The 15002-nt window shown below is 42.0% G+C and overlaps 1 protein-coding gene across 2 annotated transcripts in view; it reads right to left on the bottom strand.

The window, feature by feature from the left end:
- The window catches only part of HEPHL1 (hephaestin like 1), a 64140-nt gene extending 51149 nt beyond the window's left edge, over window positions 1-12991 (bottom strand). For both annotated transcript variants that reach the window (XM_074956705.1, XM_074956710.1), the window contains exon 1: window positions 12754-12991. In XM_074956705.1, the coding sequence (XP_074812806.1) occupies window positions 12754-12923 (170 nt within the window). In that variant the 5' untranslated portion in view covers window positions 12924-12991. The remainder of the gene's footprint in view (window positions 1-12753) is intronic.
- Window positions 12992-15002: the final 2011 nt, after the last annotated feature.

The raw sequence follows: 15002 nt of genomic DNA, 5'->3' as shown, positions 1-15002 counted from the left end.
ATGTAATGAACAGTATACAGTGCAGAATGTCATGTAGGACTAAGTCAAATGTAGGGCTGGTCTAAAATATTCTGTCAAAGCGGTTTTTAAGGAAAACTGGATGTTCGATTAAACAAGTATTTTTGTAAAAAGTGTCTACTTTCCACACGGAATTTTGATTTTTCTGGGGAAAAAAAAAACATATACCCAAACCCTAAAATATTTCAATTTGGAAATGCTGAAGTGATGCCTTATGGAATTTATAGTTTGGTTGCCTCATGACCACATTCTTCTCTTCGGTCTGGGCTCCATGTCCAGACTACATCTGCCCTGATGCATTGCCTTCCCTTTCCAAAGGTGGTGTATAATGGGAGATGTAGTCTGATGAGGGAGCCCAGCCTATGGATAAGAACAGGAGGATGAGAGACCTGAATTACAACTCCCATGAAGCACTGCAGCAGTATTTACAAATTGAAATATTCTGGGTTTTGGCTGAAATTTTTCAGTAGTCTAATTTCTGTCAAACAATCCAAATTTTGCATGGAAAAAAGAACACAATTTTTGACCAATGCTAGTCAAGTGGGTTACAGAAATCTAAATATATTGTGTCAACCCAGTTACCTTTGTTGCCGGCACCCAGTGCGGAGAGGCAAAACAACAGCAGGGGTTGGTTCGCTACCTGGTGTGCTTCACCCAATAATCACAATGGGGTGGAGAAGCAGAAAAGTTTATTTGAAGCTTCAAAAAGGTACAGGGAAAATAGAATCTCAAATCCTGCACACAGAGCAGGAAGTTACACAGGCTTTTATACATCCTTTCTTCAGCATACTTATCCAATAGCAAGCTGCCCTAAGTATCCATATAGCCAGCCAATCCAGTTCCCAGCTAGTTCCCTTGTTTTTTGTATCATTTGTTAAACTATACATAAAGCTGCTTTATTCAGCATTTTTCTTCCATATCTGCCCTGTTTGGCCTTGTTTAGTTTCAGGCAGTCTGACTCTGCAACATATTGTTGCAGATCCTCAGCATAACTGCTGTGAGTGCCTCCAGGCAGGGGGGCCAAAGACACTTGGGCCTAGCACGCAGAGCTGCTGCGAGTGCCTCCAGGCAGGAGGGGGGGGGCCCCCAAGGACACTTGGGCCTAGTGCGAGGGGGCTTCATCGACACTCATGGTCTTCCATCCCTTCTAGTTACCTAGATGCCCCAGTGTCCAACACCTTTATTAGCCAAAAATGATATCTGTTTAACAAGACCTGTATTCCATAAAACCATATTAACTAGCATTAATTATGCCATCTTTTAAATTTTTACTGATTGCATCCCATATAAGGCTTTCCATGATTTTGCCCAGAATCTATGCTAAGCTAACTGGCCTATTAGTTTCCCCAGCCATCTGATTTACTCCTTTTAAAATATTGGAACAACATTAGCTTTTTCCAGTCCTCAGGAACTCTCCCAGTGTACCATGATTTGCTAAAAATCATCATTAATTTTAAAGTGCTCTTTGGCCAATCTTTTACTACTCTTATGTGAAAGTTATTTGATCCTGCAAATTTAAACATGTTTAGCAGTTGCTGTTTACCATCCTTCATAGCTACTGATGGAATAGAAAGTATTTCATTATCGCTGTATAATATTAATACATCATCCTTCTTTTTAAACATACAACAGAAGCATATGTTGAATACTTCTGCCTTTTTTACACCATGATTGATAATTTTATCATCTTTGTCTAGATCGAACCTATACCATTCATTGAAACTAGGGGTAGCATCAGACCTCCAGCATATGTCCCACAGACTGAAATCTCCCAAAATAACAATTTTTCTTTCTACATGTTATACATAGATGTTTAAAGAACTGCTCATCTGTTCCTTCATTTGATTTGAGGTTTATAGCAGACCCCTGGTAGTGCCCCCATCCTGTGATTTATCAGTTAGTACATGATGCATAAACATTTCAGATCCCATCCTTCTGAACTATCAGTAACTCTAAAGCCAGTAATGGTATCTTTAATGTAAAGTACCACCACCCCTATTCTCTTCTACCCACTCTATCCTTTCTGAATAGAATGTATCTAGTGATTCTGACAAACCAGTCACATGAATAGTCCCACCAGGTTTCAGTAAGACCAGTCTTATCAAATTTCTTTTAATAAATTAGTATTTTTAATTCCTCTTTATTACCCAGGGTGCTAACATTGGTGTGTAGACAACTGAAGAATTTCTTCTCTTTACATCCTTTGATGCCTTGATTCTTTACATTCATGGTACCCTGAGTATTAGTTTTATGCTTGAGCGTACCTACTGTGTTTTCCTCCTTAGTACCCTGTCCTGTAGATGCTAGTTTGATATTCTACCTACTATAGTTGGTCTGCTACCCAGAAGATTGGTTCCCCTTCTATTCAGATGGAGATAGCTCAAGACACATATCCTCCTCTCCCCATAAGTGGGCCAATGTTCCATAAAACCACACTGCTCTATTTTACACCACGTACTTAGCCAACAGTTTATGTCCAGCATCTTCTTGCTGTCTATCTTCTCTCATTCACAGGACAGGAAAGATCCCTGAGAAGATGATCAGACCTTTCCTCTTCTTTCTAAGATCCTGGATGCTTTCGATGCTCCATGAAGCAGTGTCATTCATGCCAATGTATATCATCATAACCAACGGATTCTTTCCCACAGTCTTCAGAATCCCATCCAGTTTTTCAGTGATGTGTATTGTCCTTGCTGTAGGAAGACAGCAGACCATCTTGCTGTCCTTCTGTCCCCTGCAGAATGTTTTGTCCACTCTCCTTAATACCAAGTCCTCAGTGCGGTTTGTATGTCTTCTTTGGAAAGTCTGTGTTCTTCATTTGGGTATGCTTGACATCTTCAACAGCTGGGCTGAGCATCCATCCTCAGGTATGTCCTGTGGAGATCCCTGTTCATTCCCTTCAGTTAAATCTTCCAATATATTATTTGTGGCTACTGCATGAAGTGCCTGAAAGTTAGATACCTCTACATGCATTGAATTTTACCTACTCCTCTTTCTTCTGGTGATCACAGATTGCCGTTCTACTTCTGGCTGTGTAAAATGTCTCCTGCTTCTCTGTCTTTGCTTGGTTACAAACAGCTAATTCTCCTCTGTTTTCCACTCTTCTGTTTCCTGAAACCTATTCATTCTACAGGTAGATCTGCAGTGGTGCTGCCTCAGTCTGGATGTCCAAGAGCTGTTTTGCTTCTCTAAGGCTAAACAGGCTCAATAGCTGCCTTTCCAGATCTTGACTCTTTTCCTCCAATACAGCCATCACCTTGCACTTTTTGCAAAGGACATCTCTTTCTTCAGGCAGGACCACAACATGGCACATCCCTTGAAGATCATGATAACGTTCCGTTATTGGCAATCCCTTGTTGGGAATGTAGAGTTGTCCCTGTAGACAAAAATTCCTATACTCCCTGTAGAAAAAATATCCTACATTCCCTCCTGAAAACATCCTCAGGAACTTCCCTATTAGCCTCTCCTGTTTGCCTGCTCAGGTGTTTGCTTGGCAACTGACTTCCACTAATAGTCCTATTGACTTCAATTGGGCCATTCACTTATTTAAAGTTATGCACATGCTTATGTGCCTTACTAAATAAGCCTAAAGGCCTTGTTCAGACTCTTGCCGCTTGGGCTCCATGCAAATCCTTAGACCATCCCTGATTTTCCCAATTTATCATTTCTAGCAGTTCTTAAGCCCCAGCAGACAACTTCTGTCTACACACATGGATGGAGGAGGAGAGTGTAAGTTCAAGGAGTTATCAAAAGAACAAAATGCAGCCCTTTACAGTTATTACTGATTTAATTTCAGCTTCCCATTCCCCCATAATAAGTGCTATAATTGATATATTAATTCCAAAAGGAATTGTAGAGTAAAACGCTACAGCAATGCATATTCCACCCTGAGGACACTAAGACTAGCCATGCTGATAATCAGGCCATACAGTAAATGTATGAGTTACGTGTAATTTCTACACCTATTTCCTCCATCAGTCGCAAAGAGTATTTTGCCAAGGATTGTCACCTTAAATGATATTTATGTTGCCTTTGATCTTAAGAGTCATAATACTTGATTTAAGATTGGCAAGTTTCACAATCACAGTATGGGAACCATATGTTAACTCAGTGAAACAACTGCACCAGCACAGATATGTATTAAACAGGCATTTACATGGAGGGAGTTTTGAGTATGCAAGTGCTCAGCATGAGGACCTTAATTTGTTAGCATTTTTCTTATATAAAATGTCAACTTTTATGGTAGCAAAAATCATCTGGATTTCAGTTATGCTGTTCATTGTATCTATCGCAGTGAAGTGTGCTATAGAAAACCCTGAGAGTGACAGACCTTGAACAGGACAAAAAACAGGACTAGCCCAGTATAGATACAATAGCTTCTAGAGATTTGGAGCAAGATTCCTCTCTGGTGCAATTCCAATGGCTCTTTGAGTTTATGCTGCCACTTGAAGTTATAGTGATCTCCACTGAAATGTCAACATTTCTCATTATTATATATTATTTATATTACTGTAGCACATAGGAGCCCCAGTCATGGACCAGGACCCCATTGTGCTAGGTGATGTACAAACACAGAACAAAAATACAGTCTCTGCCCCAAGGACCTTACAATCTAAGTACAAGACAAGAGATAATGGATGCATACAAACAGATGGGGAAGTAAGGGTAAACACTGAGACCATATTGGTAAGCATGACAGGCAGCGGAATCTGCACAAAAACAGCCTAACCATTGTCAAGATTTGCTGGCATCATGACAACATTTGCCAACAGTTACCAGACAGGAGGTTGAGTTTCCCCCTATACTTAATCTAGAGACTAACTGCAGCTAAATGTGGATTTTTAATGGCCACCATACTACTAGCTTCATGAAGGTTGAACATTAGTCTTCGTTTAAAAACCATTTTCTGGGTTTTGCCCTCCCATATAACTTTCACTTACTCTATAGTTGTGTCTCTGCTAGGCTTTGTTTCCTTAAAATTCCCCACTCTTGCAATGATTGGTGGTAGCTACGGAAGTAGCACCAGAGTAGACAGGCTGCCGCTGACAGTTTAACCTGTGTGTTGTGTAACCCTGCTCGGAGCACTTCTCTACGATACAGTGGTTAAAATGCCAGCAGCCACCAGAACAGCCTCTGCGCGATTGCTACTGCTAGGAGAGCTGAACCAGTGCGGGGGGAGAGGGGGGACGGGGGGACTTAAACACAGACAAAGCCTAAGATCACACAGCATCAAATCAAATGGGGTGGTGGTGTCTTTTTAAGAAGGTTCAAAAACATTTAGCACTTTCCCTCCACATATTGATACATTTGGGGTTCAGGGAATCCATAAAACCTTAGGAGAAACCCCAGTTTGTTGCTGGTTGAATGTGGTTATAGTGGGTACATTCCTGAGGCGAAGTTCTGGCTCTACTGAAGTCAAATCACAAAACTCCCACTGGCTTCAGTAGGAACCAGATTTCACCTCTGGCCTTCTGACACCCAGCTGTTGCTGACCCATGCCACAGTGATCGTTTTGGTGATGCAGATGGGTCATCTGGTCACCTAAAGCTTTAGCTATTAGTTTAGCATATATGATCAATGTATTGTCTTCATTTAGCTGGACAGGATCAGCCAGTTGGCACATTTCATAAATGATGTTTGATTCTCTGGTAACGAATGCTGCCCCTTGGTGTGGCTGGATGTAGCTGAGGGCAGGTCTTGGCCCACAGCTCCGGTGTGAGAGACTAGATTCACCTCAATTAATGCCTAAATACAGCAGAGATTTAAAAGATTTATGAGCTGCAGAATTAATTTGGATGGATCAGGGCACTTTATAATCAGCTAAGCCTTATCCTGAGGCATGCTGAGGACGGGGAGGAGTTTCACTGAAGAACCAATGCCTGGAGGTATTTTTTCTTTCAGAAGTATAATGCTTACTTTGGCAATGACGGGAGCAATGCATTGAGCGTATCCTGAGCTCTCCCCAGCACAGCCAGATGGGCCCCATTCATGTCCCACTCCCTATTGGGGTCTCTAAGGGTATGTCTACACAGGGATAAAAGACCCATGGCATGGCCATGGCTGGCTTAGGTCAGCTGACTCAGGCTTGCAGCGCTTGAGCCTATTGGGCTAAAAACTGCCATGTAGATGTTGGAGTTCAGACTAAAGCCCAAGCTCTGGGACCCTCTACCCGCATGGGGCCTCAGAGCTCAGTCTTAATTTAGTCTTAAGTGGAGCTCAGGATCTGGTCCATGAGATTACTATAGCTGAACCACTTGATAATAGAAACCATAATATAATTAAATTTAACATCTGGGGGCAGGGGGAATACCAAAGAAGCCCACCATTTACCTTCAAAAAGGGGAACTACACAAAAGTGAGGAAGCTTGTTAAATGGAACAGTCACAAGAGTAAAATGCCTGCAAGCTGCAGGGAAACTTTTTAAAAACATCGTAACAGAGACTCAAATTAAATGTATACCCCAAATTAAAAATATATAGTAAGCGGATCCAACAAATGCCACCATAGCTAAACAGAGTAAAAGAGGCAGTTAGAGGCAAAAAGGCATTAAAATTGGAAGTGAAATCCTACTAAGGAAAATAGAAAGGAGCATAATTGTGGCAAGTCAGGTGTAAAAGAATAATTAGGCACGCCAAACAGAAATTGAAGCGCAACTAGCAAAAGTCTCAAAAATTAACAGCAAAATTTTTTCAAGTACATCAGAAGAGGAAGCCTGCCAAAAAATCAGTGGGGCCACTGAACAATCAAGGCACTAAAGGAGCACTCAAGAAAGACTAGGCCATTGCAGAAAAGTGAAATTAATTCTTTGCATCAGTCTTCACTGCAGAGAATGTGAGGAAGATTCCCACACCTGAGCCATTCTTTTTAGGTGACAAATCTGAGGACCTGTCTCAGATTGAGGTGTCAACAGGAAGTTTTGGACAACCTGATCAATTAAAAAACAACAACTCACCAGGTCTAACTGGTATTCACCCAAGAGTTCTGAAGGAACTCAGATGTGAAACTGCAGAGCTACTAGCTGTGGTATGTATCCTATCCCTTAAATCAGCACCTGTAACAGCTGGAGGACAGCTAATATGATGCCATTTTTTAAAAAAGGCTCTGGAGGCGATCTTGACAATTACAGGCCAGGAAGCCTAACTTCAGTACCAGGCAAACAGGGTGAAACTGTAGGAAAGAACAGAATGATCAAACACACAGGTGAACACGATTTGTTGGGGAAAAGTCACATGGCTTGTGTAAAGGCCTCACCAATCTCTTAGAATTCTCTGAGGGGGGTCAACAAACATGTGAACAAGGGTGATCCATCAGATATAGTGTACTTGAACCTTCAGAAAGCCTTTGACAATGTCCCTCACAAAAAGCTCTTAAGCAAAGTAAGCAGTCATGGGATCAGAGGAAATGTCCTTTCATGGATCAGTAACTGGTTAAAAGATAAAAATAAAGGGTAGGTGTAAACAGTCAATTTTAGGATGGAAAGAGGTAAATGATGTCCACAAGGGATCTGTACTGGGACCACTGCTGTTCAGCATATTCATAAATGATCTGGAAAAAGGGGTAAACAGTGAGGGCATAGTTTGCAGATGACACAAAATTACTCAAGATAGTTACGTCCAAAGAGCTACAAAGGGATCTCACAAAACTGGGTGACTGGGCAACAAAATGGCAGATGAAATTCCCTATTGATAAATGCAAAGTAATGCACATGGCAAAATATAATCTCAATTATACATACAAAATGATGGGGTCTAAATTAGTTGCTACCACTCAAAGGAGATGTTGGAGTCATTGTGGATAGTTCTCTGAAAACATCCTCTCAATGTGCAGCAGCAGCCAAAAAAGTGACAAAATGTTAGGAACCATTTGGAAAGGTATAGATAATAAAACAGTAAATATCATAATGTAACTATATAAATCCATAGCACACTTAATACTGCATGTAGTTCTGATTGCCCCATCTCAAAAAAGATACATTAGAAATGGAAAAGGTACAGAGAAGGGCAACAAAAATTATCAAAGGTATGGAACAGCTTCCATATCAGGAGAGATTAAAAAGACTGGGACTGTTCAACTGGGGAAAGGGATGACTAAGAGGGGATAGGATAGAAGTCTACAAAATCACAAATGGCACAGAGAAAGTGAGTAAGGAAGTTTTATTTACCCCTTCATATAACATAAGAACCAGGGGTCACCAATGAAATTAATAGGCAGCAGGTTTAAAACAAACAAAAGGAAGTACTTCTTCACACAACGTACAGTCAACCTGTGGAACTTGCTGCTAGGGGTGTTGCGAAAGCCAAAACTATAACCGTGTTAAAAAAATATTTAGTTAAGTTCATGGAGGATAGGTCCATCAATGGCTATTAGCCAAGATGGTCAGGGATGGAACCCCATGCTCTGCCCTAAGCCTCTGACTGCCAGATGCTGGGACTGGATCACAGGGGATGGATCACTTGATAATTGTCCTGTTCTTTGAAGCAACTGACATTGGCCAGTGTCGGACGGCAGGATACTGGGCTAGACTGACCTTTGGTCTGGTCCAGTATGGCAGTTCTTATGTTCTCAGAGTTGTGCTGGATGAGAATTCAGGCCAGCTTTGAAGACCAGCTAGCTTCAAAAGGAACATTCCTTAATTTGTGTGCACTAGCTCCTCTAAATAGAACCATCTTAGGTTGCCTCCTCTATGTCTTAGATTCCCCATCAATAAAATTGGGGTAATAATACTTACCTACCTACATCAGAGGGATGTTGTGAGGATTGCCACAGTGTGCCCTTGTTGCCAAGAAGGCCAATGGCATTTTGGGATGTATATGTAGGGGCACTGCCAGCAGATCGAGGGATGTGATCCTTCCCCTCTATTCAACATTGGTGAGGCCTCATCTGGAGTACTGTGTCCAGTTTTGAGCCCCACACTACAAGAAGGATGTGGAAAAATTGGAAAGAGTCCAGCGGAGGGCAACAAAAATGATTAGGGGACTGGAACACATGACTTATGAGGAGAGGCTGAGGGAACTGGGATTGTTTAGTCTGCGGAAGAGAAGAATGAGAGGGGATTTGATAGCTGCTTTCAACTACCTGAGGATGTTGAAGGTTCCAAAGAGGATGGATCTAGACTGTTCTTAGGGGTAGCTGACGACAGAACAAGGAGTAATGGTCTCAAGTTGCAGAGGGGGAGGTTTAGGTTGGATATTAGGAAAAACTTTTTCACTAGGAGGGTGGTGAAACACTGCAATGCGTTACCTAGGGAGGTGGTGGAATCTCCTTCCTTAGATATGTCAGGCTTGACAAAGTCCTGGCTGGGATGATTTAGTTGGGGATTGGTCCTGCTTTGAGCAGGGGGTTGGACTAGATGACCTCCTGAGGTCCCTTCCAACCCTGATATTCTATGATTAATCAGTCATGGTTTGAAAATGAAAATTACTGTGTATTGTAAGTACTAAGCATTATTATTTGCAGAACGCTGCCTTTTCAAAGAGTACTGCCCTGTTGTCCCGGTCATCTGGAATGGCATGAATCCAAAGGTTTTATGGAACTAGATTATCCTGCATGGCTTAATGCCTTTAGCAATCAATTTCTTATTTAAAAGATTTAACAATTACTTGTAGGAAGTAATGTCCTGTAAAAATTAGACTATAAAAATAAGCAAAGAGTTAATTTAAAATCCTTAATGAAAAATTTCTCTGTTCTTTAAAAAAAGTTCTTTAAAGTACATGCAACCAAATTCAGAGAGTGCTGTGTGTGAATGGGCATCCTGGTCCAAACAGCAAACTGTTCAGCTTAGTATTCAAATAGTCCAAAGGGCAGCCCAGAAAAATACCATTACCATCACATTCTGTAGGACAGATACAAACTCTTCCTGGTGTGTGTGAGATTTATAAATATCTGCACCCCATCTGAAGTTAAATTCCTTCCACTGGAGCTTTTCCATCTTAGGAATGAGAGCAGGGAAGCAATCCTCTGCTACCCTGAGCAGGGCAGTGAGAAATTCCAATATGTAACACAACTGTAGTAGCCTTCCCAGTGAAAGATTTGGCCACCCTACTCCTTTCCACATAACAAACTCAGAAACATATTCACATGCTGAGAACAAACCACTACCAAGCAGTCTAGGTATGTGTAATGACTCTCTTGATAACTCTAGGCAATAAAACCTGGGACCTCCTGAACTAATTGCACAACCTCCCTGCTTGAGCAAAAATACAGAGCCCTTTCTTGCCTCACTACTGCAGCAAACGCATATTATTTATGAATCAGTCACAGCAGGGGGAATTGTAGCCGACAATCAACAGTGGGTTGCACCTGCAAAGTTCTTGTGAAACTAGTAGAAAACAACCTCTTTGTGTTTCTTAAGTTTGGATGCCCATTAGCAGAGTGGGGTGAAATGGTTGCAGTACAGTTCTAAGCACTCAAGATCTGAACATTTTGTTGCTAAATCAAAACTGGTCCTGTTTTCCCAAAATGCTCACAGGAACATGGGACCATTTTCAGTTCTATGAGCCTAGCATTATTATTTTTTCTCACTAAAATGTCAGTAATTTTCTGAGTGAAAAAGAGTCCACTTTTCAGTGAAGTTGCTGTTTGAAAATGTGTAGTTTTATAGTTTTGCTGTCAAACTACTGTTTTACACAATTCTGCAAAACGGAGAGATTTCTGGGAGTGTGAATGAATTTGCACATTTTCTTCACAAGTTTGCACAGCTCCATTTGTTAGTCATTCCTTTTTTTTTTAAAGCAGAAACAGTGGTTATAGAATGTTATGCCATTTCTTCACTCCTTCTCCATAACCATCACATCCACGCTAAAACAAAAAGTGAGAAGTCCATTTATTTCACTTGCTAATACTGCATTTTTGGTACTTTTATGGTAATTATCTGCAGAGTTGTGTATAGCTTTCACCTGAAGTTATTTTAAAAAAAATACTTTTCTTGTATTGCTTGAGACTTTTCAAACTATCATGAACATATCACTAGGGATGTATGGAACAATCCTGCATTGGCTTGGCGTTGCCTAGATAGCCATATAGGTCTTTCCCATTTCTAACTTCTAGGACAATACAAAGTTCTGAACTTGCATCACGATCTGCTAGTGTGGACTCCTACACCTGGGCAGAATCCTATTTTCTCCCAAACCCTACCCCCATCCCTGTGCATAGTGAATATACACATCACAATACTGTGGTCACAGCTCAGAAAGGTACTTAGGCACATGTCTAAATTTAAGTACATGGATGTCAGTGGAAATACTCACGTGCTTAAATTTAAGCACTGACTTCTGTGGCTCCCTGAACTGAGGCCTATATGTGCAGTATACAGTATGTCTGTATGGACCATCTTCTTCTCATCCCACTTGTACATGTGTATTTGAATCTTGAATAAGTCTTTCCCATCTCTAACTTCTGTGGTTCCACATAGAATCATAAAAATGTAGGTTTGGAAGGGACCTTGAGAAGTCATCAAGTCCAGCCTCCTGCACTCAGCCAGCACCAAATAAACCTAGACCATCCCTGACAGGTGTTTGTCCAGTCTCTTCTTAAAAACCTCCAATAATGGGGATTTCATAACCTCCCTTGGAAGCCTATTCCAGAATTTATCTACCATATAGTTAGAAAGATTTTCCTAATATCTAACCTAAATCTCCCTTGCTGCAGATTATGCCCATTACTTCTTGTCCTACTTTCAGTGGACATGGAGAATTCATCACAGTCCCCTTTATAATAGCCCATAAAATATTTGAACACTCTTATCAGGTCTCTCCTCAATTTTCTTTTCTCAAGAGTAAACATGCCCAGTTTTCAGAGTAACAGTTTGTTAACCTTTCCTCATAGGTCAGGTTTCCTAATCTTTTTATTCCTTTCCTTTGGAATCTCTCCAATTTGTCCACATCTTTCCTAAAGTGTGACGCCCAGAACTGGACACAGTATTCCAGATCAGCCCTCACCAGTACCAAGCAGAGCAAGACAAATACCTTCTGTGTCTTTCTTATCATATCCCTGTTAATACACTCCAGAATATTAGCCTTCTGGGCAATCGCATCACATTCTAGACTCGTATTCAGTTAGTGATCCACGATAACCCCCAGATCCTTTTCAGCAGCAGTATTACCACCTAACCAGTTATTTCTCATTTTGTGGTTGTGCATCTGCTTTTTCCTTCCTAAGTGAAGTACTTTGCACTTGTTCTTATTGATTTCAAACCAGTTTTTCCAATTTGTCAAATTTCACCAGTTTACAAAAGATTCTCTTCAGTTTTCATTGTGGAAAAGCTGTGCTTAGTGGTGACAGAACTGTGATGTCACCTTGGGCCAGCACTCACAGAAATACCTGATTTCCCACAAGAATCCTTGTAAAGCAAAGCTGCAATTAAAAAAACAAAACAAAAACTTTTAATCCTTTTTGAGAACTAACACCTGAAATTCACCCTTCAATAAACGTCACAGCAAGTATCCAGTCCCTGCACCCCACCCCAACTTTATCAGTAATAAGGAAGAGAAGCCATTTTAAACAGCAGAGGCCTGATCCAACTCCCATTCAATTCAGTGGGAGTCTCTCCACTGACTTGAATAGAAGTCATATCCAGCCTTAAATGTATATTGCAGCCATACTAGCAAAACTGTTTGTTTTTTTAACTAAAGTCCAGTGACGGCACAAACTTAAGACATTAAGACAATATGGGTGACCTAAGGATTTTTCTCTCGAGACATCATGAGATCCGATTTACCAGAAACCTGAGGGACTTACTCATCTTCTGTGAGGCTTTGTCCTGTAATCAGATTCTTCCCAGTTGGTGCATAGTCCCAGTTCTCCTCCACAATCCCAACATAATAGGTTCTGGTAGTTCCTTCTACTAACACAAACAGCCAAAGGAATTTAAGAGCCAGAATGCAGCCACCATACAACACAGAAGGCATTTGTAGGTGTAATTGCAACTCATGCAGCAGAGATGGCTCACCCCTCCCTCCCTTTAGCTCTCAACAAGTTACAAATAAGGAATGGACAAAGCAAAGCTCCTCCTATTCAGCAATTTGGGGCTGGGATAGGCAAGAAAGCTTGTGCAAGCAAAACAGGCCTATTGAGGGGTTGCTATGGTGACTGGACTTTTGCCAGCCCTTCAATGAATGTGTAACTGGCTTATTTTTGTTTGCCTTTCAGACTACAACAAATCAGTGTTTTGGGAAGTTTGGATGCTTGTAAGTCCTTCCTCCTCTTTTACCAGAAAGCGTGGTCTGTAATGTTAGGCCAGGATTTTTTGGTCCTCATCACATCCACATAATATTTGCTTTTCATCATTTCTTTATACCTTAAAAGCTAGACTCTTAGACTTTGCTTAGTAACTTTAAATCACTGGAAACTAGGGTGACCAGGTAGCAACTGTGAAAAATCAGGACAGAGGCTGAGGGGGTAATAGGTGCCTATATAAAAGAAAGCCCCGAATATCAGGACTGTCCCTGTAAAATCAGGACATCTGGTCACCCTACTAGCCACTGCACAGTTGAGAACAATCAGCACCTTAAAATTCTTTCAAGTTGGACACCTAAAAAATGGAGGCATCCGGCATAGGGTTGCCAACGTTCTAATCATGGAAAACCAAACGCCCTTCCCCTGCCCCGCCCCTTCCCTGAGATCCCACCCCCACTCACTCCATCCCCCCTCTCTCCATCACTCACTCTCCCCCACCCTCGCTCACTTTCACCGGGCTGGGGTAGGGGGTTGGGGTGTAGGAGGGGGTACAGGCTCTGGGTTGAGGCCAGAAATGAGGGGCTCAGGGTGCGGGAGGTGGCTCTGGACTCGGGCACAGAGTTGGGGTGTAGGAGGGGGTGCGTGCTCTGGGAGGGAGTTTGGGTGCAGGAAGGGGCTCGGGCTGGGGCATGGTGTTGGAAGTTGGAGCGCAGGCGCTGGGCGGTGCTTACCTCAGGCAGCTCCCAGAAGCAGCTGGCAGGTGCCTCCAGCTCCTCGGGGGAGGGACGGTCACAGGGACTCCACACGCTGCTTCCACCCTGAGCTCCAGCTCCACAGCTCCCATTGGCCAATGGAGCCAGCACTCGGGATGGGGGCAGCACGCAGAGCCCCTGTGGCCCTCCCTCTGCCTAGGAGCTGGAGGGACGCTTCCAGGAGCCGCGCTGGGAGCCTGCCAGTCCCATTGCGCCAGGAGTGCCACCAACCGGACTTTTAACGGCCCAGTCAGCAGTGCTGAGTGGAAGCGCCAGGGTCCCTTTTCAACCAGATGCTCTGATAGAAAACCAGACACCTGGCAACCCTAATCTAATATCATCAGTCACTTTTGAACATCCAGGCCTAATTGTCTAGAAAAGGAGAATACACACAATTATATATGCAAAGTATATTTGGAATACAAATACAAACAATGTTAAAAGGACATTATTAAGATTGCAATGACAAGCACTCAAATTAGGAAATGTCAGAATTAAGGTTGGTTGTTCTACTTTAATTTAGCCCCTTTTGCATATTCATTTTGATACAATCTTTAATTACATGATCACCTATTTTCCATAGATGCCTCATTCTGTGTGCAGGATGGATGATGCTCACTTAATGCACAGCTGTTTAATATTTCATTTTTCCCCCATTATTCAGCATTTGGTCCCATGCCTTATTTACTGCACACTATTCAAACTCCGCCCTGAAAACAGAATTATTAATTTCCTCCTGGGCTTTTCTGTAGTGCTCAACACCATGGTACCAGAGTGGTTTACTAACATTAATGAATTTATATTTACAACACACCTGTGAGATGAGGGTGGTCTTATTATCCCCATTTTACAGATGGGGAACTGAGGCACAGAAAAGTGATTTTGGGTGCCGCATCTGAGATTCCCAGGACCTGATTCTTCAAAGGAGTTAATATTATATAGTATTTCATATGTTCAAAGTGCAACTTTCATTGCAGACATGAGTACTCAGCACTTCTACAAATCAGTCCTCAGGGTCTCAAGTTGGGCAACCAGAAAATAAGGGGCACACAATGAGTG

This window comes from Natator depressus, chromosome 1 (assembly GCF_965152275.1).
Source record: "Natator depressus isolate rNatDep1 chromosome 1, rNatDep2.hap1, whole genome shotgun sequence".
Classification (NCBI taxonomy): domain Eukaryota; kingdom Metazoa; phylum Chordata; order Testudines; family Cheloniidae; genus Natator; species Natator depressus.
The sequence above is the reverse complement of the archived record's forward strand: the minus strand, read 5'-3'. Positions and strand labels throughout refer to the sequence as shown.